At 39.4% G+C, this 26608-nt stretch overlaps 1 protein-coding gene and 1 pseudogene across 3 annotated transcripts; one reads left to right on the top strand and one right to left on the bottom strand.

The window, feature by feature from the left end:
- Positions 1-5573: 5573 nt before the first annotated feature.
- Positions 5574-14259, bottom strand: LOC132118975 (mediator of RNA polymerase II transcription subunit 16-like; annotated as a pseudogene).
- Positions 14192-26511, top strand: LOC132119333 (membralin-like). 3 transcript variants are annotated; one of them, XM_059529194.1, is made up of 11 exons: positions 14208-15260; positions 16609-16905; positions 18957-19065; positions 19582-19692; positions 20279-20401; positions 20477-20577; positions 21345-21402; positions 21499-21582; positions 21761-21893; positions 24005-24104; positions 24201-26511. In XM_059529194.1, exons 1-11 carry the CDS (start codon positions 15057-15059, stop codon positions 24858-24860), a joined length of 1980 nt encoding a protein of 659 aa, XP_059385177.1. In that variant the 5' UTR covers positions 14208-15056; the 3' UTR covers positions 24861-26511. The 3 variants fall into 3 exon arrangements, with proteins under 3 accessions (XP_059385174.1, XP_059385177.1, XP_059385175.1); XM_059529192.1 differs by having other exon boundaries at positions 14211-15260; positions 18957-19119; XM_059529191.1 differs by having other exon boundaries at positions 14192-15260; positions 21345-21582.
- Positions 26512-26608: the final 97 nt, after the last annotated feature.

Here is a 26608-nt window from a genome sequence, read left to right as displayed (position 1 = left end):
CCACTGCACACCTCAGACCACTTCCTCATTACTGCTAACCTAGCACTTACTCCTGAAGTGCCTCACACTCCAACGCAGGTCACCTTTCGACGGAACCTACGCTCACTCTCTCCATCTCACCTATCTTCTGTGGTTTCATCCTCGCTTCCTGCACTCTCTCAGTTCTCTGCTCTGGACACGAACAGCGCTACGGACACTCTTTGCTTGACTTTAACATCTTGCTTGGACAACTTTTGCCCACTGTTGTCTAGACCAGCACGCACTGCCCCATCTGCCCCCTGGCTGTCTGAGGTTCTCCGTGAACATCGTTCTAAACTCCGGGCTGCAGAGAGGAAATGGCAGAAATCAAGAAACTCTACAGACCTCAGTGTGTATCAGTCTCTCCTCTCTTCCTTCTCTGCAAATGTCTTCACGGCTAAAACATTCTACTACCACAACAAAATTAACAGCTGTTGTGACGCTCGGACACTCTTCAAGACTTTCTCTTCTCAATCCGCCGCCACCACCTCCTCCATCGACTCTTACAGTGGATGACTTTGCAGTTTTCTTCACAAATAAGACGAGATCCATCAGCGGCCAATTCTCCACACCGCAGACTGAGGACAACTTCACAATGACCGACGCACACTCTTTCTCCTCCTTCTCCCCACTCTCAGAGATGGACGTCTCCAAACTTCTCCTGTTCAATCATCCTACTACTTGTCCACTTGATCCGATCCCCACTCACCTCCTTCAAGCGATCTCTTCTTCAGTAATACCTTTGCTTACTCACGTTATCAACTCCTCTCTTCACTCTGGAACATTTCCCTCAGCATTCAAGCAGGCTCGGGTAAGCCCACTGCTCAAGAAACCATCTCTAAATCCAGCGCTTCTTGAAAACTACAGACCGGTATCCCTTCTTCCATTCATTGCAAAGACACTTGAGCGAGCTGTGTTTAACCAGTTTTCTATGTTCCTTGTACAGAACAACCTCCTGGACCGCAACCAATCTGGCTTCAAAAGTGGCCACTCAACTGAGACTGCTCTGCTCTCGGTTACTGAAGCCCTGCGACTAGCAAGAGCAGCTTCAAAATCCTCGGTACTCATCTTACTGGACCTTTCTGCTGCTTTTGACACTGTTAATCACCAGATTCTCCTGTCCACCCTCAGAAAGATGGGCATCTCTGGAACAGCACTCCTGTGGGTTAAGTCCTACCTCTCTGACAGATCCTTCAGTGTGTCTTGGAGGGGTGATGTTTCAAAGTCACACCACCTTGCTACTGGGGTTCCTCAAGGCTCAGTACTTGGACCACTTCTCTTCTCAATCTACATGATATCATTAGGATCTGTCATTCAGAAGCATGGCTTTTCTTATCACTGCTACGCTGATGACACCCAACTCTACCTCTCATTCCAACCAGATGACCCGACGGTAGCTGCTCGCATTTCAGCCTGTCTGAGTGACATCTCTAGCTGGATGAATGACCATCACCTTCAGCTTAACCTTACGAAGACAGAACTCCTGGTGATTCCAGCTAACCCATTGCTTCATCGCAACTTCTCTATACAGCTGGGCTCATCAACCATTACTCCTTCGAGGACAGCTAGAAACCTAGGAGTTGTGATGGATCATCAGTTAAGATTCACAGACCACACTACAGGTTTTCGCGAGGGTTTTCTTCAATGAGCCAAAAAAAGCTCACGTTACTCCTCTCCTCATCAGGTTACACTGGCTACCAGTAGCTGCTCACATCAAATGCAAGGTACTGATGCTAGCCTACAAGACGACCACTGGCACGGCACCAACTTACCTAAACTCATTGGTTAAATCTTATGTGCCCTCCAGAAGTTTGCGCTCTGCAGGTGATCGACGCCTTGTAGTACCATCCCAAAGAAGTTCAAAATCACTCTCACGGACCTTTTCCTGGACTGTGCCCAGCTGGTGGAATGACCTCCCAATCTCAATTTGTACAGCTGAGTCTTTACTCATTTTCAAGAAACAGCTAAAGACTCATCTTTTTCGCCTGCACTTAACCAACTAACACTAGCACTTTTCCTTTTCTTGTCTTTTAATTAAAAAAAAAAAAAAAAAAAAAACCTACCTATGCGTTCTATACTAGACTTACTGAGACTTGTCATGGCACTTGTATACTGTTGTTGTTCTCTTGTTGACCTGACTGCTTCTATTGTTCTCATTTGTAAGTCGCTTTGGATAAAAGCGTCTGCTAAATGATTAAATGTAAATGTAAATGTATCTGATCAAATGTGCATTCTTATTCTTTAGCTTGGGTTAAACTAATTAATTTTACTTTGTTGGAACAGCAGCTATGCTAATGATGTCTCTATTTGTTTCTATGTTTTGCCACTTAACGTGGCAACGTTGTAACGCTTTATAAGTTGCAAAATTAAAATTAAATGTATTACAGAAAGGATTAGATATGTATAACATGTTCAAGCAAAAACTGTGGCAAAATGATCATTTAAATGCTATTTTTCTTAAATGTATTAACATTCACAGTCAAGACACTTACAATTGCATTTTCATTCAGTGTCCCGCAATGAATGTAGCCAAATTCAATGTGCACATTGAAAATGCATTCCAAGCCGATCACGTCTCCGCCCCCTCCTGCTATGTCAATCACTGCGTGAACAAGGCGGGGCTTGCAGAAGGTCTGAGACTCAAATCTCAAGAAGAGGATTCAAGTGAGAGAACATGGACAAGACAGTTGGCCCGTGTACATTTTGATCATTTCGGTTTATGGCTTCAATATTTCATTCGCACTTGTGGGCGGAGCTGAAACGCTGCTTTCATCTGATTGGTCGAATTGCTCCACCTTCAGCTCGGTCTTTCGATTCTTTCAGGCAGAATAAGAGTCAACAGTGCGAGTGAAGCACTGTAATGTCTGAAACTACACTCACTGTTAATTAGCATAATATTTGAATCAGATGTAGCTGGGCACATAATTCGTGCTGCTGCGACCTGCAAATTATTTCTATGTTGTAGTATTGTATGAATATTTTCCCACTGATAAATACAGTGCAAATAGTTCTCTCTCTTTGGATAAAAGTGAAGTGGAAATAAAAATCAATAATAGACTGAACAGTTCCATGTCTGTAACATTTACCACTCTCATATTTTAAGTCATAAGGCACTAGGTATGCGTGTGTGACATTAATAAATAATTGTAAAAATTAATATAGTTACATTTCTAAATAAAAATAGTAAAATCAGCTCTCGGCTGTAGACAGTAATGTTTTTTCTTGGTTCTGAATAAATGCGATTTAATAGTCCAATGTGACTTATATAGGTTTTTTTCCTCGTCATGACGTATTTTTGGACTGATGCAACTTATACCGAAAAATACGGGTAACATTATTATTATTATTTATAATGAGAGTAATTAACACAGACTAGAACTTTAATGTTTCACCAAATTCAGCTCAGATCTTCAGACTCGTCTGACTCGTGTTGCTGTATAACTGGCCAGACTTACCTTCCCAAGAAATCCTATTTTATTTTATTTCATAAATTTAACTATATTTATTTCCACTTCACTGTTATCCAAGGAGACAGAACTATTTGCACTGTTTTTATGTGGGACAATATTAATACAATACTATAACCTAGAAATAATTTAATTTAACTGGCCAGACTTACCTTCCTAAGAAATCCTATTTTATTTTATTTCATAAATTTAACTATATTTATTTCAACTTCACTGTTATCCAAGGAGACAGAACTATTTGCACTATTTTTATCAGTGGGACAATATTTATACAATACAGTATACAACCCAGAAATAATTTAACGGGGTCTCTTGCAAGTCGCAACGAATTATGTGCCCAGCTACATCTGATTCAAATATTATGCTAATTAACAGTGAGTGTAGTTTCAGACATTACAGTGCTTCACTCGCACTGACTCTTAGGGTGTACTCACACTAGCCAGTTTGAACCGTGCCCGAGTGCGTTTGACCACCAAAGCGCGGTTCGTTTGACTAGTGTGAGTGCTCCGTACCGTGCCCGGGCGCGGCTCGATTGGCCGGCCCTGGCCCGCTTGGAAGAGGTAGGCCAGAGCACGGTTCAGTTGGACTCGGGCGCGGTTCGCATGCAGTGTGAGCGCTAACCGTGCTGGAGCACGGAACAGGACGCGTGGCGTCGCGATTTTTGCGATGCTCCAAAAGCTCAGGTGGTACCTTGCAAACCTCCTCATACGAGCAGCACGATTACGTGAAAATTTTCGCGCCACTAAGGCGACACATCTGTTTAACAAAAGGCTATGAGAGGGCTGTGGACCACCGTGGACCAAACGACACAAAATTATCCAGAAAGAAAACAGAGCGATGGACTCCATTGTGTTCAGAGAGCGCCGCTCTTCCTGTTTATCCCGAAACCGTCGCGCGCCATAATGACGTAAGCGTGCTCCGGCACGAATGCTGAAACCCTCCTATGTGAGTGCAGGCCAGGGGGGGAGTGGGGAGGGGGGACAATCGTACTCGGGCCCGGTTCATGGCAACCGTGCCTAGTGTGAGTACACCCTTATTCTGCCTGAAAGAATGAAAAGACCGAGCTTAAGCTGGAGCGATTCGACCAATCAGATGAAAGCAGTGTTTCAGCTCCGCCCATAAGTGCGAATGAAATATTGAAGCCATAAACCGAAATGATCAAAACGTACACGGGCCAACTGTCTTGTCCATGTTCTCTCCCTTGAATCCTCTTCTTGAGATTTGAGTCTCTTGACCTTCTGCAAGCCCCGCCTTGTTCACGCAGTGATTGACATGCTGGGAGGGGGCGGACACGTGATCGGCTCGGAATGCATTTTCAATGCGCACATTGAATTTTGCTACATTCATTGCGGGACACTGAATGAAAATGCAATCGTAAGTGTCTTGACTGTGAGTGTTAATGCATTTAAGAAAAATAGCATTTAAATGATAATTTTGCCACAGTTTTTGCTTGAACATGTTATACATATCTAATCATTTCTGTAATAAATTTTCATTTTAATTTTGCAACTTATAAAGCGTTAAAATTAGTATTCATTTTACATATTAAAACTGGTGTATGAAATGGCAAATGAAAATTATGTAATTTAATTTTCATTTTCATTTTGCACCAAACGTTGCACAAATGTATTGGAAAATGTAAATGTAAATACAGAAATGCATTGTCATTTTACATATTGCATTGTCATTTTGCATATTACATTCCAAATTGAATTATGCTACCCATATGCTTCCATATTACACAAGCTCCAGTCTGGATCCAGAACACCTGAGAAGAGATGATGCTGACCCTCAGAGGACCCCAGATGATGCTAACCCTGAATCAACAACAGAACTAACAAATATTGCTACAAGTGTGACTGCATCATATAATAATTATTAATTATTAATAATATTAATAATGTTCATCATCTGGCTGACTACGTCTTGTATAAATTTTTTTACAAATCCTGTCATACGTGCACAAACTGACAGTCAACACTTACAAGCTACTACTAAATACTGTAGAAATATAATTTTCTGTAAAGTTGCTTTGTAACGATTTGTATTGTAAAAAGCGCTATACAAATAAACTTGAATTGAATTGAATTATTGCAGCAGACAGCACTCATCAATCAACGTTTCATCAGGGTCCTGCGGGTGACTCTCATCTCGAGCTGCCAGTCAAAAGAAAACAGCAAAACAGAGTTCATTTTTTAACAGCTCAACTGACATGTTGGCTCAAAGTGTGACGGAGGGTCTAACTCACTGCAGAGCCAGAGTTTGGTAAGCAGGCGGAAGAGCAGAAACATGTTGTCCTGGTTGTAAGATGTGGCCGTGTAGATGGGCAGACAGCCTGGTTTCAGCAGGCCCAAAATACGGTTCATCACCTGCATCTCTCGCAGCATGCCCAGAGACGTACCGTTCCACAAAAACCCAAACCCTGGACGCACAATGGAGCCCTGCAACGATATTCAGACATAAAACACCAGCAGCACAATGACTGCTGGTAAAGGTCGTCAAGTCGAGCTCAAGTTGGCCAGCAGATAAAGATAAAAGTCTCCCACCCACTGAACGAGCTGCTGGAGGGACCGGAGGGGTGGTCCGTCCAGAACAAACTCCTCTGTCTTCAGGTTGATCATCACCTTATCAATGTCTGAACACATTAAACGATCAGACATCGCCATTGAGGTGCATTCATATTCACAACATTTTGACACCTCTCCTGTCCCGAGTGAGGTGCAGAGACAGAGGCACTTCTTTCAGGCAAAAGTGTATTAATTTCACTTTTGGTGTGAAAGGGCCTTTACACAATAGCCAATTTTTTTTTTTTTTATTACAGTTTTTTACAGACGCTAGGACACATTTCTCAATACTTAGGTCACTTATGCAAAACTCTTCACACAGTGAGCACAACAGAAGTCTATTTGGGCTAAACTGAGGATCGATTATCATTGCTTTGGCACAAAATGCATTCAATGACTACATCTCTTAAATTTCATGAATTATTTTCTCACTCAGACACAACAACTGCCAAAACTCTTTGTACGTACAAGTCAATTTGCACATGCTTACATACTGTTTTCAAAACTGTTAAACTTATGTTCAAAACAATAACATAATACAAAACTGAATAAGACAGCAATTTGCTACATTTCTACAGTAATATTTGAATAAAATATATTTAAATCTTAAAATTAAATGCTATAATAACAATTGGACAATTAGTGTTCTAGGAGAATGAGTTGATTTGAGACCTGAATAAAGTGTTTTGGTAGTTGTGCATTTTGAATGTGAAATGAACTGCTTTGCCAAGCTGAACGTTGGTTAGGAGAACTGTGTGAAGAGTTTTGCAAAAGTGACCTAAGAAATGTGAGAAATGTGTCCTAGCGTCTGTAAAAAACTGTAAACAAAATAAGCAAGCCCAGCATAGGTGGCAAAAAGTAATGCAAAATTAACATCATGCATTACTTTCCATTATAAAAAGGTGGCTTGATTTGTTAATATTTTTTATGGAGTAACTCAATCCTGCAATGCATTACTTTTAAAAAGTAACTTTCCCCAACACTGGTCAATAGTGTAGCAAAGTATGAAGCACTGCTCAAACAGATGTCTCTCAAACCAAGCACTTTTCTGTTGGTCAACTTGAACATTAGCAGAATCTGCAGGGGGAACTATTTCGCCCTTGCATTGAACTCCCAAGTCCACGAATTCCTATTGAAATGAATGGAAGTGGCCTCTGAAATTTTGCAGAGCAGCTGTAAAAGTAATTGTCATAAAATTACAATGTAAGCCTAATACTTTTTTAAATTATTTATTTACTTTGATTTACTCTTTATGACTTCCTTGCTGTGAAAATAAATGATAATTTTCTAATATTTGTCTTTTATTTGGATGAAAAAAAAACTGAAATATAAACTGCACAATTATCGTGATTATCTTCAATAATAATTGTGATTAGATGAAATACCAATGATCTGATGATTAATTAATAATTGAAGACTTTGGAGATTTTGGGTGGCAGATTATTACCGGTGTCAGTGTTTTTGGCACAGATCTCAAACAGTTGGTCTCCAGGACTCTTGTCAGGGGTGTTCAGCACATGCGGTCTCTGTCACAGTGTCTGGGTTGTGTTCCCTGGGTTTCCACTAGGTGTCCTCAGTTCCCACGGTGTTTATCATATTATCACTTCCTGTCTCCTTATTTGGTCACCTTCCTCCTTGTTTAGTTAATTGATTGTTCCCCACCTGTCTCCTGTTTCCCCATTATCCTTTTGTGTATTTATACCTGGTCTGTCTGAGTCTTAGTCACGGAGTCCTTGTTTAATGTGATGTTAATTCATGTCTGTCATCTAGTCTTGCCCTTGCCTTCTGTTCATGTTTTGTTTATGTTTTGGATTTGGATATTCTGGTTTTGACCCTGCCTGGACTGTTTACCCTTTCGGATTACCCTTTAATAAATATCATACCCGCACTTGGATCTCTCCGTGTTTCTTGTATCACCACACGTGACAGAAGGACTCCGTCAACTTGAGATCCAGCGGTATGTCTGCTTATGTCTCCTCCCCAGCCACAGAGCGGGAGAGGAACGGATTTGAGGGAACTCGCCTGGTGGTTTTCCGGGGGACCAGGGGAGGTCGCCGAGGAGGGAGTGGTCGAGAGGAGATTCAGCACTGCTCTCAACCATGGCCTCCCTTCGACCCGGGGCTCGTGTGGGATGGATCAGAGCCACCGTCTCACCATGGCGGACGGAGAGGGGAGAGGAAGCGCACGTCCGCCATGGTGGCGCCACTGCCCATGATTGCCGCGAGTCCAGCGCCACGGTGCAAAATGGCCGCCAGCTCAGCGCCAACGCCCAAGAAGGCCGCAGACTCATTCTTGGATTATTTCGCTAGGCTGTCCAAGATCCTAGAGATTCCCAAGACGGTTAACGTCATGGCTGCTGAGCCAGCGCCTCAGCACAAGATGGCCGCCAGCCCAGAGCCACAGCACAAGATGGCCGCCAGCCCAGAGCCACAGCACAAGATGGCCTCCAGCCCAGCGCCACAGCACAAGGTGCCCGATGCCGTTCCGGAGGCCGAGGCGGTGCCCGATGCCGTTCCGGAGGCCGAGGCGGTGCCCGATGCCGTTCCGGAGGCCGAGGCGGTGCCCGATGCCGTTCCGGAGGCCGAGGCGGTGCCCGATGCCGTTCCGGAGGCCGAGGCGGTGCCCGATGCCGTTCCGGAGGCCGAGGCGGTGCCCGAGACCGGTCTAGAGTCAGGGCTAGTTCCTGTTGACCTTCCAGAGTCGAGTCAGGTGCCAGCGGACCCTCCAGAGTCGAGTCAGGTGCCAGCGGACCCTCCAGAGTCGAGTCAGGTTCCAGTCACCGCTGATCCTCCAGAGTCAGGGCTAGGTACCATGGACTTTCCAGAGACAAGGCTAGTCATCGTGGACCTTTCAGAGTCAGGTCAAGTCACTGGGTGGCCTTCTGCTCCACCCTGTTGGACTCCGGCATCAACCACAGGGGCGTGGTGGTCATCTGCTTCGCCCTGGGGGGCCTCCGCTCTGACCACACGGACATGGTGGTCTTCCGCTCCTCCCTGGGGGGCGCTTGCCCTGACTACACGGTTGTGGTGGTCTTCCGCTCCGCCCTGGGGGACTCTGGCGTCGACCACGAGGACGTGGTGGTCCTCTGCTCCGCCCTGGGGGGCTTCCACTCTGACCACGCGGACGTGGTGGTCCTCTGCTCCGCCCTGGGGGGCTTCCGCTCTGACCACGCGGACGTGGTGGTCCTCCGCTCCGCCCTGGGGGGCGCTTGCCCTGACTACACGGTTGTGGTGGTCTTCCGCTCCGCCCTGGAGGACTCTGGCCTTGACCACAAGGGTGTGGTGGTCTTCTGCTCCGCCCCGGGGGGCTTCATGTCGTTTTTTCCTTTTGTTTTTGTGTTAATGTCTGTCCCTGTTCCTTTCTGTTTGTCTGGCCCTCCGTCCCTCCCCCTGAACCTCCTCCGGTCCTCCTCCCTTCTGGTCTTTCTGTGTTGTGTTTACATTCTGGTGCCTGTTCCCCATGTTTTTCTTTCTGGCCCTCCGTCCCTCCCCCTGAGCCTCCACCTGTCCGCCTCCCTCCTGGTCTCTGTTTTGTGTCTGTCTTGGAGCGTCTGGGAGCCGCTCCTTAGAAGGGGGGTACTGTCACAGTGTCTGGGTTGTGTTCCCTGGGTTTCCACTAGGTGTCCTCAGTTCCCACGGTGTTTATCATATTATCACTTCCTGTCTCCTTATTTGGTCACCTTCCTCCTTGTTTAGTTAATTGATTGTTCCCCACCTGTCTCCTGTTTCCCCATTATCCTTTTGTGTATTTATACCTGGTCTGTCTGAGTCTTAGTCACGGAGTCCTTGTTTAATGTGATGTTAATTCATGTCCGTCATCTAGTCTTGCCCTTGCCTTGTGTTCATGTTTTGTTTATGTTTTGGATTTGGATATTCTGGTTTTGACCCTGCCTGGACTGTTTACCCTTTCGGATTACCCTTTAATAAATATCATACCCGCACTTGGATCTCTCCGTGTTTCTTGTATCACCACACGTGACAGTCTCAGCAAAGACTTCAGACTGGCGATGAGGAGCAGTTTAGCGTGGAAGTCACAGGCTCTTGACATGACATTAGCGACTTAAAACAAATCCAGGGAACTACTGCATCATAATTAAGCTTTATATATATAATGTGTGTGTGTGTGTATGTGTGTGTATATATATATATATATGTGTGTGTGTGTGTGTTTATGTACATTAAAAATTTTGCATTATAATACATTTACATTTAAAACTCAAAAAGTGTGTAATACTTTACTGATCTGGTTTAATGTAACTTACACACAGGTGATCGATGTTGGACGATATTATTAACAGGGAGACAGTCCTTCCGCAAGGATCAGCACTCTACAATGCTGCCCATCTGATTGGACGCGCAGAGCAGCACCTTTAATGATCACAAAAAAATCATGGCACAATAAAATAATGGAAAACAGCTTATAGCATGAAAATTAGGGAATTAACATACAATTTCTGGCAGATACTGATAGCCAAAAATTATACAATATCTATACTAGATTATGACATTGTATTATGTACACTGCCAAAGTGCCGATCTAAAGTTTGGGTATGTGAGACTTTTTTCACTTTTACTCAGCAAGGATGCATTCCATTGATTAAAAGTGACAGCAAAGACATTCATGTTATAAAGAAAATTATATTTTAAATAGTACCTGTCCTTTTGAACTTTCTTTTCATCAAATAATCCTGAAAAAAATAAAATCACAGTTTCAAAAAAAAAAAAAAAAAACGTTTTCTACTGTGATAATAAAAATGTTTCTTGAGCATCAAATCAGCATATCATAATGCTTTCCTGAAGAATCATGTGACTCTGACGACTGGAGTAATGACACTGAAAATTTAGCTTTGCATCAGAGGAATAAATTCATTTAAAAAATATTACAATAGAAAACAGTTATTTTTAAAATGTAATAATATTTCACAATATTATTATGAAATCTTACATACCTCAAACTTCTGAACAATAATATATATACAATATTATAAATGTTGTTTTTTTGTTTTTATATATATATTTACATTCCAAACATTTAAATCCACTAATAAATACTACTAAGTGATTTTACGCATCACAACATTATAATGTATCGTATTAAAAATATGGTTCTTATTTTGAAAGTGTGCTTGATGTTCATTATCTCACCTGTTCGGAGTTTTCACGTGTGAGAAATTGAAGGTGTGTGACGGCCGGATACTCGTGAAGGCAATGTCAGCCAGCGCCACGTGGCCCCTCAGCCTGCACAGGCTCTCGCTGGACATCAACAGAGGCCCGTTTGGCTTTAACAGTGACACGGTCACCAGACTCTCACGGTCACGGCTAACCAGCCCTCCATGGGCTTCCCGCCAAACAACATGAGAGAAGGATAGAACTTCACCCGGGAAAACTTCTCTCGTAGAGCCAGACTGAAGAGAAACAGAGACATCAAGGTGTTAGTTAGTTATGTTTGTATGTTAGTTAATTAGCAGGTGGTAAGGAGAGGTCCTTACCTTTTCAACATGCAGGGTGAGTTTAACTTCACTGTGTAACCATGAGAGGGCTATGATTGGGTCTCCGTCCAACGAGCTGCTCTGTGTGCACTCCCAGCTGTTCACCAGGTGCTCGGACATGCCCCAACACTTGATCTGACCATCACCATCAGCAGACAACAGCCTCCAACCTGGTGGACCACAACACACAACCACATGATGAGAACAGTGAGATCCTTTTCAGATGCATTCAGGAGAAACCTTTGAACACCAAATCTAAAAGTAAAAGAAAAAATTATAATGAAAATAAAGCTTCTTTTTTATGATTATTTGTGTTGTGACTTACTTGTGCCAATAAAACATTATTTATGGATTTAATTATATCTAAATAAAATGGTACACTTAATTCTTGTTTTTTTTTGTTTTATTTTACTTTAGTGTTATTTCAGTAGTATACACATGCTATTATGGCTTTTTATTAATATTTTGTATTTGTTTTTTTTTTTTAGTTTATTTTTATATTTTCAGTTTAACTAAATTTGTTTTCTAGGTTTCTAATTCTCATTTCAGTTTTAGCTATTATTTTCAATTCTGAATTTTAATGCATATTTCAATTTCTCATTTTTGTTTAGTTTGAGTTTTTCATGTAATATTTATACTTATTGGTTTTATTTGAGCAGTATTTAAATAGCTTCCATTTTAGGTAACAATAAAAACCCTGAATTTGCAGTATTTTTGGTTCTATATATTATATTTCCCCTTACATTTTTCATCAATCTATACTGAAAACATATTAAATATTTATTTAAAAAATACAAGGGACTTTATAATAAACTTATTTAAACTGTAAAGTATTTATACAATATAGTAGCATCTATTGTTCCATCTTTAATTTAAATAAAATCATTACATTGCAGTAATACACTTAAATTACTGTATTACAATAATGAGAATACCTATTTAGAATTAGGAGAATTGAAGCGGAAAAAATTATTTGTACCAATACATACCAGTAATAAGAACTTTTGGAAATAATGTCAGAGTCGTAATGTTTCTTTGAGCAAAATACAGTTTCCTATTTTTCATTTTTGGAGTGAAATATGACCTTGACATGGTCCAGACGTTTCACCCATTGCATGATTCATTAATTAATCAAGATGACTGACCTGACTGGTCCCATTCCAGGCAGGAAATGACCTGAGAGTGAACAGAGTTGATGGAGCACACATCCCAGGGGTGATCAGTGTAATGATTTGTATCATATGACTCAAATCAGCAGCGGAAAAACCCATCAGAAGCATCCCCTTATTATTGCTGTTGTCTATACAGTATCTGATCATAAATAACACTGTTGCTCTACATAGCTCTAATTCAGAACCGTTTAAAGTGTATTCTTTTCCTCATCATTCATTTATACCTCACCAACAGGTCTGGTATTATTGGTAATAAAGGCACTGTCCAGACCTCTGTCCTCGTCGTTCTTCAGGTCAGTGGTGTAGACTGGCTTATATATTCAAATGCAGAGCTCAATGCTAGGGTTCAAAATTGTACTTGCCCTGACAAAAATAAATACATAAACAAAAATAAAAATAAATAGCTATTGTTGTCTTTGTAAATAAGCTGCAACCTCATCTCACAATTCCAGTTTCAATACCACAGTAAACACTAACTATTAAGTTCAAACATTATTGAAAACAAGTGAACAGTCAGTAATAAAATAAGAAAAACTTATCATAATTAGCATCGGTTTCAGGTACAGATATTGCATAATCAAATGTAAATTACTTCACTTAACACACACACACACACACACACACACACACACACACACACACACACACATATATATATATATATATATATATATATATATATATATATATATATATATATATATATATATATATATATATATACATATATATATATACATATATATGTATATGTATATATATATATGTATATATATATGTATATATATATATATATACATATATATATACATATATATATATATATATATATATATATATATATACATACATATATATATACATATATATATATATATATATATATGTATATATATACAGTCATGTCCAAAAATATCGGCCCCCTTGGTAAATATGATCAAAGAAATTCTTCCCCCTAGAAATTCTTATGAGTAAAATATCTCTGAAGTTCATTACCATTCATATTCACAATTTTGAGCATTCCAGCATGATTGTAAACATGAAATTATCCAGCCATGGTTTCCTGTTTCACAGAAATATAAAGAGGAGGGAAAACAAAGCCCAAATTCCCTTAATCATCCATCACAATGATCAATCACAATGAGAAAAACCAAAGAATATATTTCTGATGTGCAGCAAAAGGTCTCTGACCTGTGTCCTGTGTTCATCCCACCACAGCCAGGCGCTATACAAATATAATGTTAGAAATAATACTTTCACCGAGTGACATGTACCGTGGATTCTGAACTGTCTAGCCCTTCCACTCTTCAGTAATCTGTCTTATTTTATAACTTATTTCCTATCAGCTAGAGTAACTATTTTCTGGTACATATAAAAAATGCGCTGTTTGACTTTAGTACTTAAAATAAAATAAAATAAAATATATTATTGTGATTCAATGAATCACAGAAAAATGTACAAATGATCCGTTTCGCTGGTCACAACTCACGTGACTCGATGTCAGGTGACAAACCGCGGAAGCGAGACCCGAGTGGAAACGCTTTCCTCATTAAACTCTTCTTCGCTTCACTCCCAAGTCCGTTCCGCTCCTGACCACAAAATCGTTGTGTAAACAGATGGTCTGTAAGACAGGTTGCAGTCGCTCTCATCGGATGGTTCAGGCGGGATACCATCAAGTATCTGTGGCCTTATTTAAGAGGACATTGTCAGCGTTATATGTGGAGGTGTTCGTTTAAAAGCAAACCTAACATACGGGTTCTTCAGGGAAAGCTCGGCTAACTTGTTAGCTTAACACTGTTAGCAGACGTGCTGTGCGTGATATTCCAGTTTTCTTACTTTCTTTTAAAACTCTCAGCTACGACGTCTGAGCCAGACTTCCAAACTCGAGTGGATATTATGTACTTAGCAGGCGTTTGTGAAAATAAATGCGTAAGTTACCAAGTTTAGTTAGTTTGGTTGCGGTGACAGTGTATGCAGGAGGCCTCAGACACATCTGCAGGACATATTTAGTCTAAAACACAATTTACCAGTCTGAAATACCCCTCTGGACTCAGTATATAAGACACATGATCCGCAGGTGTGCCAAATGCTCTAGTTTGCAAGCTCGCTAGGTCATGACATGGTAGGAGGGGAAGGAGCCTTGCCCACCAACATCCTTAGAATTTCACCATCTTTGGGCCGTTTTTGTGGTGATCTTTTAAGGTCAGTGCAGTTTTGTTGCAGCAGGATCATCAACAGTGTGTGGTGATGCTGTGTGACTCGCCTGATCATCTCAATCTGCGCGCATTGCTGGCTGCCTGATCTCAGCTGGTCTTTCTCCTTGTCAAGTCACTGAATAACGACCATCATGTCCGACAACCAGGGTAATGTGAACAACAACAACGTCCCACTGAACAACAACCGGATCCGGAACCCGGCGATGAACCAGAACCCCCTGATCAACGTGAGAGACCGACTCTTCCACGCCTTGTTCTTTAAGATGGCAGTCACATATGCCAGACTCTTCCCACCATCCTTCAGACGAATATTTGAGTTCCTCGTCTTGTTGAAGGTGAGCTTTGACATTCTTGTAATGTGTGTGTGTGTATATAAATTGTATGAATTCTTCCCAGAAGCCCTAATCATGCTCTGTTTTGATCCTCATTTGTCCTCCTCCTCACCTGTGTTAGGATGCAGGATGCCATGCTCACTACACATCATGTAATATAAATAAAATATTAAATATTCACACATAACTTTAGCTTCACATAATATTTAAGATCCATTGACAAGGCTGTCGTCAGACTTTGGAACTGACACAAGGTGCCACAAAAAGGTTAGTTGGCCAAACGTTGTGTTATCAGCCAGAGTGATAATCTTAAAACAGACAGATATTGGCTGATTGACCAGCCTGAACTCTAGAGCAAGATAGAAATCCGGACGAGGAAACAGAACAGTAAACTGCAGTAGCCTTTAATTATTACTCTGTTATAAACACAGAAGCACTGCAGAAGTTGCACACAGGAAGGATGGCACTCGAATGCTTCTGACATGTGGATCTCCTTCAAAAATTACCTGTTAAGGTAGAGAATAGTGTTTTTATTAATACTTCGAATAAGTTTTTATTTGATTTTCTGCTTTTTTTTTTAAATGTAATTTTAACGTTTTAGTAATTTTGTTATTACTAAATTAGTAATTATTTTTTATACTATATATATATATATATATATATTATAATAGTTTTTATTAGTATTTATTTCAGTTTTAGTATTATCTATTTCGGTACATCCAGTTAAACTATTTGAAAATGAGAAATGTTGCTTTGACCGCTAGCTGTAGTTCAGTTAACGTTTATTATATTTCAAGTAACAAGTATGTTTTAGGTCATTAAAGTAACCCTGTATCCAACAAAACCTTTGTGTTAATACACTTGTTATTAGAATTAAATTTTTTTAACAAAAAATCAATAGTGTTTGTTGAAAATTTAAACACATTTGTGGCATATTAAAAATCGTAACAAAAAAAACAAAGTTTGTAAAAAATATTTGGAAACCGCAAATGTGTGTTATCCACTGACAAAGCTGTTGGTAGATTAAGAAGTGTTGACACAAGCCGATATGAATTATTATTAATATTATTACTACAGTTTTTTTTGTTTTTTTTAAAAATCAGATTAAATTAATTCTGTCCTATATTTTCTGTAAAAAAAAAAAGGTTTCTATGATGAAATTATTTAAATTATCTCTATTTCAGTGTAAGTTTCAGAATTTTGACTTGATGAATATAAAATGAGTGTTTTTTTATATTATATCATGCCAATGTTGTTATGGAAGTGCAATGTTTAATGCTTTGTTGCCTATTCTGTGGTTTTTGTACATTTTGTTTTTATTCACTGTCATTTCTTGTCATTTGATTGGCAGGCATTGTTTATGCTCTTCATCCTGGCCTATATCCACATTGCCTTCTCACGCTCTCCAATCAACTGTCTGGATCATGTGCGGGAGAAATGGCCCCGCGACGGTATCCTGCGCGTGGAGATCCAGCGCAACTCCAGCCGCGCGCCCATCTTTCTGCAGTTCTACGAGACGGAGGGAATCCAGGGCCTCATGAAAGAACCAGAGGAGGACGGAAGTGAACCCAGACAGCCAATGGTGCCCACAGACGCTGAGGAGGAGGAAGAGATGACCATGGAGATGTTTGACAACAGCACAGTACGGGTCAGTTTAGGACACAGGAACGGGAAAACTAGGATAGGGAGCCAGCCATAATTCATATAAAAATTGCTAATTGTTATTTATTTACTCATTCTCATATTCTCCCAAAAATATATGCTGTTAACGCGTCAAATCAATATTAGTTCCTAATATTTGATATTGTTAACGAGATATTATTTCACTATTATCATTATATATCTTATGTAATATTAACTAACAATGTCAGTCCTCACGTAAATTCTATGAATTTTTTTTTTTAAAGGGTTAGTTCACCCATAAATTTTATTTTGTCCATCTTCTACTCACCCTCGAAGCATCCTAGGTGTACGTGACCTTCTTCTTTCAGAATAATCCAGTTTGAGTTATATTAAAAATTGTCTTTGCTCTTCCAAACCTTTCAATGAGGGTAAGCTGGTGTTTGTTGTCAACAGTTCAGAAGACGTGAAATAAAGTGTGCGCATCTGTAATAAAACGTCCCTCACATGACTCCGAGGGGTGAATAAAGGCCCCCTATAGCGAATCCATACTTTTTTGTAAGATAAATATCCAGATTTCAAATGTAATGAACACTTTTTTTCTAACATCTACTGACTATGTGATGTGGAAGACATGCAGGCGGAAGATGGAAGATGTATGCATCACACGTGTGCTTCTGGGAAATGTAGGAAATGTAAGAAAAAACAAAGTTTCTTTACTTTGGCAAAGGAGAGCCAGTCTCCTCTTGGCTTATTTCGAAATCCTCTGACGTTTTTCTTTACAAATCTTCGTTTTGTGCTTTTAATCCGTGACCAGCGTTTTGTTTTGTGCTGTTCTGTTTGTTTTGCGCTCGTCACTAACCACGCAGCGCTGACGAACTACAACATCCGCCTGCATGTCTTCTGGTTCCCCACAGTCAGAAGAAGTGAGGAAAAAAGTGTTTATTACATTTGAAATCTGGATATTTATTTTACAAAAACACATTGAATCGCTACACAGGACCTTTCTTCACCCCCTCGAGCTGTGCGAGGGATGTTTTATTACAGATACGTGGCACACTTTATTTCACATTGACAACAAACACCCGCTTACCCCATTGAAAGGCTCGGAAGAGCAAGGACAATTTTTAATGCAACTCCGATTGGATTACACTGAAAGAAGAAAGTCCCATACACCTAGGATGCTTCAAGGTCGAGTAGAACATCGACTAATTAAAGTTTTTGGTTGAACTAACCCTCTAAATGTTCTTTTTACCTTTTATAACAGATCTCTATAAATGCCTTTGATTAGAAAAGAGATGCATGAATGTTCTTGAGAAATGTTGCTCCTTTCAGCTCTTTTCTATAAATTATATAGAATTTATGTGAAAATAGTTTGCAGCTGCCCAGCAGTTAATCAATATAAATTTTAATATTTGTTAATTTAAATAATTGTATTTGTATTCATTTATGTTACTATTACTACTATTATTAAGTCACTTATTGTTAATGTTAATAATACTATAGTTAACTTTGATATAGAATTAATAAATATATTTATATATAAGAATATATAATGAATAATATGAAAAGATCAGAAGAGTATGCAGTTGCCTAAGAGTAAATCAATATTAATTTCTAATTTAATATTTGTTAATTGAAATATTGTAATTGTATTAGTTCTAATAATAAAGTATTGTATTGTAACTGTTATTACTATTACTAAGTTAAGAGCTATTAATTAATTGCTATCAATATTATTATTTTTATTAACAATTTCTATAAAATATATAATATTATGTAAATATATTTTTAGAATAAATATAGAATTTATTATATAATATTAACCCAGCAATTTCAGTCTGGTCCTCATAGAAGTTGTATGAGGGCTATGGTACTTATTTATTTATTAATATTTTTTTTTTTTTGTGGGTGCTACTAGTAAAAAATAGCATACTTTTTTCGAAAGTCCTCATGGTCAATAAATAATGATAGGGTAGAATATTATTTTATTGTGAATTATTCCGCTGAAATGGTTCTGACAGACTGTGCCCTCTGTCTCTCTCTCTGTCTCTCTCTCACACACACACACACATGCAGTTTGAGCTCGACATCGAGCCACGTCTGAATCCGTCGATGAGTGGCGGTGTTCCTGGCTCCAGCCTGAATGAATCCCAGGATCTGTCCTTCAGCCAGGCCCCCTCTAAAGGTATGCAGCCGCTGAGGGAGACTGTCTCCGAGATTGAGATGCTAACTCGAGCAGGTAAACATCTCAAATAGTCATCTGGTGCATCCCTCTTCCTTCGCTTCCTCTTTTGTGAATTCATTCCCTGTCCTCCCTCTCTCCATCCAGTGCAGCCCTTCTCATTTCCCCCGGTCAGATTTCCTTTCTGTTCCCACATTCTGTTATAACCTTGCCCTTCCCAGAGGCCACGTGTGCTGTGTCATAAGAAACAATCACAATGGCCTGTTTTAAGGATGGTTTCAGGGTGTCAGTCCACCAAATTAAAGCTTGAAAACCCAAAATTAGAACATAAACATCTCTATTTTGCATATTAAATGTTTCCCTAAACACACACACACACACACATAAAAAAAATATGACAGCATACTCAGAGTGTATTTTTTCAATACAGAAACCTTGTAGAACAATTAGTGTGAAATTACAGCCTTTTAGATTAGTAGAAATTCTAAATTCAGTGAAACATTGTGTTTGTTTGTGTAGTGTGGCCACAAGAAGAGTATATTGTCGAATATTCTTTGGAATATGGATTCCTACGACTGTCCCAGGCCACACGGCAGCGACTCAACATCCCTGTTATGGTGGTGACCCTGGGTGAGTAGATCACACCCTCCAGGCCATCAACACAAAACCAGGCCAAAATCCAGACTTGTGTTCCATGGAAGAAAGCATGATGAATCATATTTTAATCATTAATTGTAAATCATTTATTCATGGTGTTGGTTGCCAGATGTCGAATGTTTAAATCCCCCAATCAGAGTTGTTCTCTGAAATAGATACATTTCTGTTAAGTGGTTTACTTAATCGTACCAACCTGGAAACCATGTGCATGTGCTCTCTCTACATTATAGAAAAAGTGATTATAAGCTGAAGACCTGTCATTTAGAGTTCAGTGATCTCTGTTGAGACATTCTGCTCAAATAAAAGTCTGTTTTCTTTCAGATTTGCTGTGACTAAATCTGCAACCAAGTCATACGAGTTCTCGAATTGTTTAGTTTTTTTGTGAAAGTGCAGTATTTCTAATATAATGTAAAAAAAGAGAGATCAATTAATTGACAATTATTGTGCAGTTCTATAAGAAAGTCATATAGGTTTGAATGACATGAGAGGTCATAAATCATATATTTTTTAAAAATGGAAAGCATAAAGTTGTACTTCATCTCTCTCGGCCTGTGTTCAGACCCCATGAAGGATCAGTGCTTTGGAGACGGTTTCAGCCGCTTCCTCCTGGATGAATGCCTTGGCTATGACGATATCCTGATGTCCAGTGTGAAGGCTTTAGCAGAGAATGAGGAAAACAAAGGTAAATTAGATGTTCTCTCTTAAGAAGGTTTTTTTTTTCTTGATGATGCTATAACTATGAGTGATTTGTTTTTAGGGTTTCTGAGGAACGTGGTCTCTGGAGAACACTACCGTTTTGTCAGTATGTGGATGGCTCGTACCTCCTACCTGGCAGCCTTTGTAATCATGGTTATCTTTGTGAGTATTTTTCTCTACTGTAGCAGCGCTTCACTACAGATGCTCTTTTGTGATTGGACTGTAAGTGTGATGTCATCACATTAGTTCAGCTTGAGCATTTTGGTAATAAGTTCACCCAGTAATGAAAACTGATCACTTATTCATTCCAATGACTTTATTTCATATATGTAACGCAAGGCGAAATTTTAGTGTTCTAGTCTCTATTCCACCCATTTACAATGAAAATGGAAATCTTTTTTAAAATTACCTTAAATTATTCTAAACACAGCCTATGCACTATATTCTGAACCCTCTGTGGTCACATGATAGCTTTGGGCGATAAACAGGTTGAAGTCATCACTTAATAATAATCTGCCCCATTAGCGAAGTGTTAACAGCTGTACCAAATCATTGAGGAAACCAGATGAATTAGAAAAAAAAAAGTCTGATTTTGTTAACATATCATTCAGATTGATTTTGTAAGCTGAATTAACTGATTCACTGAAATTATCTGACTCAATAGAAAGATTCATTCACAAACTTGTAATAAATAATGACTTCAACTTTGGTCTGTTTGCTCCTTTTGGTGCTTTTTTGTAGCCTTGTTATTTACTTAAATTATATTAAAAAAGTGACCAGAATATTCTTCAGAAATTGACCTTTTGGGATTCATTAAAGAAAGTCATACAAGTGAGTAAATGACGACAGAATTATAATTTTGGGGGGAATGGTTCCTTGGTTAGTAACTTGCAGAATCATGTGGAAATTCTTCATATATTTTCTCTCAGACTTTGTCCGTGTCCATGCTGCTGCGGTACTCGCACCACCAGATTTTCGTCTTTATAGGTAAGCTCCCATCAGCCTCTTGGGTCTTCAACACTGTGAATAAGCCATTACTTTTAACTCTACTGTCTCTCTGGTGTTTGCTTTTGTTTTTCCCAGTGGACCTTCTCCAGATGTTGGAGATGAATATGACCATTGCCTTCCCTGCTGCCCCTCTCCTCACTGTCATCCTGGCTCTTGTTGGTAGGTAGAGCTCACTGCTGGGGCTTAAAGAGATGTTCTCATGTCTTTATTAGTCTCCTATCAACTTGATGTCTGATCTTTTATTTTCTTGACTCATCATTGGTCACGTGAAAATCTATTAAGACGTTTTGTGAAGTCGTTTGATACCAAATACTCTCTTTGTTGATCCTGCCTGCAGGGATGGAGGCCATCATGTCTGAGTTTTTCAATGACACAACCACTGCCTTTTACATCATCCTCATTGTTTGGTTGGCGGACCAATACGATGCCATCTGCTGCCACACCAATACAAGCAAGCGCCACTGGCTCAGGTATGTAATCACATCGGCACAGGTAAATGCCAGTGGTTCAGGTGTCTTACCAGTTTCCTCTACTGCTTTTTTATATTCACTTCACGTTTACATTTATGGGGTTGGCAGCTGATTTGTCCAAAGCGACTTCATTCTAGGTATAGGTTTTATCAATTCATGCATTCCCCGGGAACTCAAACCATGGCCTTGGCATTTGCTAGTGCCATGCTTTACTGTTTGAGCTACAGGAAAGCTGCAGAACAAAAATGTATCTAATCACAATCTCACATTTCAGCTTGACTTGTTCCACACAGACTGGAATTCATTGTTTTGATAACTATGATATCTTGAAATGAATAATCTGCCTTTCCAAAATATTTTCAACATTTGCATATAGTTGTCACAGTTTTACCCCTAGAGGAATTCACACAGAACTTTCAAAACTGGTCATGAAGCAGCCATTAGTGCTGATTCACTGTGGTTGTATGTAGTGTTGTCACGGTACCAGAATTTCAGTATTCGGTACTGATACCAGTGAAAATCCACAGTTCTCGGTACCAATACCAAAGCAAAACACAAAAATATGCTAATAAAAAAAAAAAAACACACTTTTTATCACTAAAAATAAAACCAATGCCATTCTTTATACTTATTTACAATTGTTTAAAGTTTTTCTACAAGTAATATAATTATGAAAAACATTAAAGTTTCACCCAAATTTAATTTGTCGTTTAATTAATGACATTTTATTTTTTGATAAATAAAGGGTATTTGCTATTAAAATTAAAACATGGAAGAAATATTGTGTGATTTATTTATTTAAAAAAAATAGTTTAATTAATTTTTTCAACAGAAGTAGCAGTATCACATACATTTTACTAAATAATAATATTTCTAGCACAATGCCTTTATGTAAAAATTTTATTTTGCAACCCTCTACGCACACCTTGGCAATATAATCGCCATTGTCTAGTAAAATTTTTAGTTTACTCGCCAGACTGATATACTATTTTACACACACACACACACACACACACACACACACACACACACACACACATATGATTCCAATCAGTTTATCTTTGTAAAATGGCACAGCTTCTTAAATCTTAGCTTTTTAATCAGTCAGTCAAGCATTATATTATGGTATTAAGCACTATTTAATGATATAACTTTAGTGATTAGAACTAAAACTTGGTAACTATATATGAATGCATATTTATCATTTTAACTGAACTTAAGACTGGTGGTGATGTACAGACTTGGTACCGAAGTACCGGGTCTTTTGACAACACTAGTTGTATGAATGAATAATAAACATGTAAATCTATCAAAACTAATCAAAATGACAGCCAATATGTCTGAAAAAAAACATTTCCTAGGGCTAATCAGCATGATGATTGTTATTTATAAAATAATTAATTCTAACAGAATGATCTGTAACTGCTCATTTTCAGAAATGGTGTTTAGCGAGTAACTTTAATAGAAAAATATAGGTAATTCTTGCTTTGTTTCATAGTTTTGGTTAGGATATATCACATCTGGACATCTGACTTTCCATGTTTTAGTTGCAGGCGTTCAAATATTTCAAAATTATATCACAGGCCCAATGATTTCTTTCTGTTCTTTGTCATTTGAGATGGTGGCTTTAGGTTGACTATTCAGATCAACCTATTAAAAAATGAAAATCAAACTTAGGTTTAGTATATAAGTTCTGTTTCAAAACCTATTCAGCTGCATACCTAGCATCATAGGTAAACGCCTTTCAGCTAAGCTACAAAAGTCAGAATGGTTTATTGGTGGCTCAATCTGAATTCTTAAAAATAATTTTCAGTAGTCATTGGTCAAAAAGAGTGGTATCCAAATGCTTTTTTTTTAAAGCTTGAAGTATCAAATTGTTAGCATCTCATTGTCGTCACCTTCTTTTGGAAAAATTTTTGGGTACTCGGGAGCATTATGTGTGTGGCGTACTTGGATGCTTCCTATTAAATCAGTCACTTATGAGGTTCCATTTCAGTGTGAGCTCCCCATCTAGAGAATGAACAGAAAGGCAGCTCACTAGGGTTGTTTTAGTGGTTAATGCCATGGTATCGATTATCGCATCTAAAAGATCTCTTGTGCTGTTTTTCCAGGTTCTTTTATCTGTATCACTTTGCCTTCTATGCATATCATTACCGCTTTAATGGCCAGTACAGCAGTTTGGCTTTGGTCACTTCCTGGCTCTTCATTCAGGTATTTATTTAATCTTTTTTCGGTGTAACCGGGGAATTTGGAATTGCATAGAATTGTTTGTTGCTCATGAGATTTTTTTGTTTTTGTCTTGCGCAGCACTCAATGATCTATTTTTTCCATCACTACGAGCTGCCGGCCATCCTGCAGCAGATCCGGATCCAGGAGATGCTGCTTCAGAACCAGCAGGTGGATCAAGGAAACCAGACTGCATTGCAGGACAATCTCAACAACAACACTAGCAGTGCTGCACATGCTGGTCAAGCTAACGCAGCTGCTAACGTGAACACTAATGGCCAGGACCGGCAAGATGCTCAGGACCAACCTCAGCTCGAAACCCACAATGATTTGGTGGTAAATACTGGTCTGTCAAACTCCGACCTTGACTGGATGGCTGAGATCGCCATTGGCCCAGACGTCCTGTCAGTTTCACATTTGAGCGACTCGCTTTTGGAGCCAGGAGGGTTCCAGGAACCAACATCGTCCAACGCAGGCGTAACGGAGCTGCGTGGTCGGAGCACAGCAGGAGAGAACCAAGTCAGAAACATTAGCGCAGCAAGCGTTGCTGCGGGACGGGGTTGTGCTCAGGGTCTGGGTCCCCCTGGTGATGGAGGAGGGCAGACAGAATCTGAAACGTCCTCTGCAGTGACCTCACACACAGACTGCAGAGTTGCAGAAACGCTTAAAGGTGCCACTGACTGTGAAGTCAAGATGGAGAGCAAAAGCGATAGCTCAGACTCCCACTCTGCCCCGGCTTGAGTCGAGCTCCCCCATTCAGAACGAATGAATTCATGCTCTACAGTCGCCACCCCTCTCTGTAAATTAATCCGGAAGGCATCAAGGAGAAACCGTGATGGGGCTATATATAATTACATCCTGGAAACCTGTAACATGAACATGAGGAGGGCCGAAGCAGACTTCTGGTGTCTAGTCATGTTCTTAAGAGTAAATTCGTATTGAATTGTCAAATGATACCATGTGTCAGGATGTGATCATTGAAGTCATTAAATGTTTTTTTTTTTTTTTTTTTTTACATGGTTGAAACATTTAATACAGGGAGTATTCCGTTTAAAATGTGATGTATCGCTCAATGATGGTACTTTCGTTGCTCCTGATTATGGAGTTACACAATCTGAATCCACATTGTACTTTGCACATCTTGTGCAAGGTCTGTTTCGGCTTTCTTTCCACCTCCTCTACTGATATAACATTAATGCTGCCTAAGCAGTGAAAATTCATTTAGTCACGTTAAAATTGTTTTGGTCCCTACTACGTTTGTTCACTACAGCGAGCCACCAAAATGTTCCTTATGCGATTTGAAGTCTAGCTCACGACCTGCCGTTGTGTTCAGGTTTGGTATTGTCATATGTATGGAGCAGTTTGACTCCTGAATCCGATGCTATTAGTGGTCAGAAGTGCTTTGATGTAGTTTATTGGCGAGTCTGCCAGTCAAAAAAAGTGGACTGGTGATGTCAGAGCGACATTATACTCAGAATAAGTCCTCCTTCCGCTTTGTCATGGGGTAATTTCTGTGTTTTCTAATCTTCATCAAGAAACATTTGTTTTTGTGGATAGTTTAGATGGACGGATGTTGTCTTTTGCACACTCATCAGCAAGTCGTTAGTTTTTCTTCAGGTGAAGTCTGGCTTTGAGAAAGCGAGTGGATAGATTATTGCCTTATTCTTCTAAAACTGAACATTAACCTTGTATTTCCATCTTTGGTAATGTACATTGGGGCCGATAGCCTTACCAGAGGCTTCAAAGCCAGTACAGAAAATAGAAACTGAAGCAGGAATAAACATGTAGTTACTTAAGCAGACATTTTTTTAAACCGCAGTAAGCAGTGAAGGTCAGACTGTGCTCATCTCACAGCATTGCAGCCCATCAGCTGAAGTTACTGATCTGGAAATCTGTTGTCTTTACATATTCTGCTTTTGTAGAGGTTTCTCCATATGTTTGACTTGGGATGATCGGAGGTTGTCTACAGTACAGACTTGTTGATCTTCATGACCATGTGTAAAAACGCACCGCAAACTAAGAGAACAAAGCAAACTGTTGTCTGTTGTGACATATGACTGTGGATTGGGAGGGTCATTTAAAGGCTATGCAACATGGCAAATTAAAGCCAGGCTCTGTCTTTTTTTTAATTGTGCAATATTTTTAAGGCTACGATCCATAAAGGATTCGAGGTCTGAAAGATTGATTTATTGTTTCATGATCAGTTTTGTGCCTATTTGACATTGTCAGAAAACAGATGATTGTAGTGATTGAATGCATGTGTAGGATGTCTAGACAGAAACTGAAAATAATAATTCTCAGTTCTGTGATAAACTTGATTTTGTCACTCAAATGTATTTAATTGTAATGTTTAAGAACTGCGTAAAGAGATGAAATTAATTTCCACTTAGAACGCTTTGGTTGTGGTTATTTCATCTTTCAGTGGCCTGTTTCACAAATCTAGTTCAATTAACTCGGGGTTTCATAGTAGGCTTAGAGTTTACAAAACC

Source organism: Carassius carassius, chromosome 38 (genome assembly GCF_963082965.1).
Source record: "Carassius carassius chromosome 38, fCarCar2.1, whole genome shotgun sequence".
NCBI classification, from domain to species: Eukaryota; Metazoa; Chordata; class Actinopteri; order Cypriniformes; family Cyprinidae; genus Carassius; species Carassius carassius.
The sequence above is the reverse complement of the archived record's forward strand: the minus strand, read 5'-3'. Positions and strand labels throughout refer to the sequence as shown.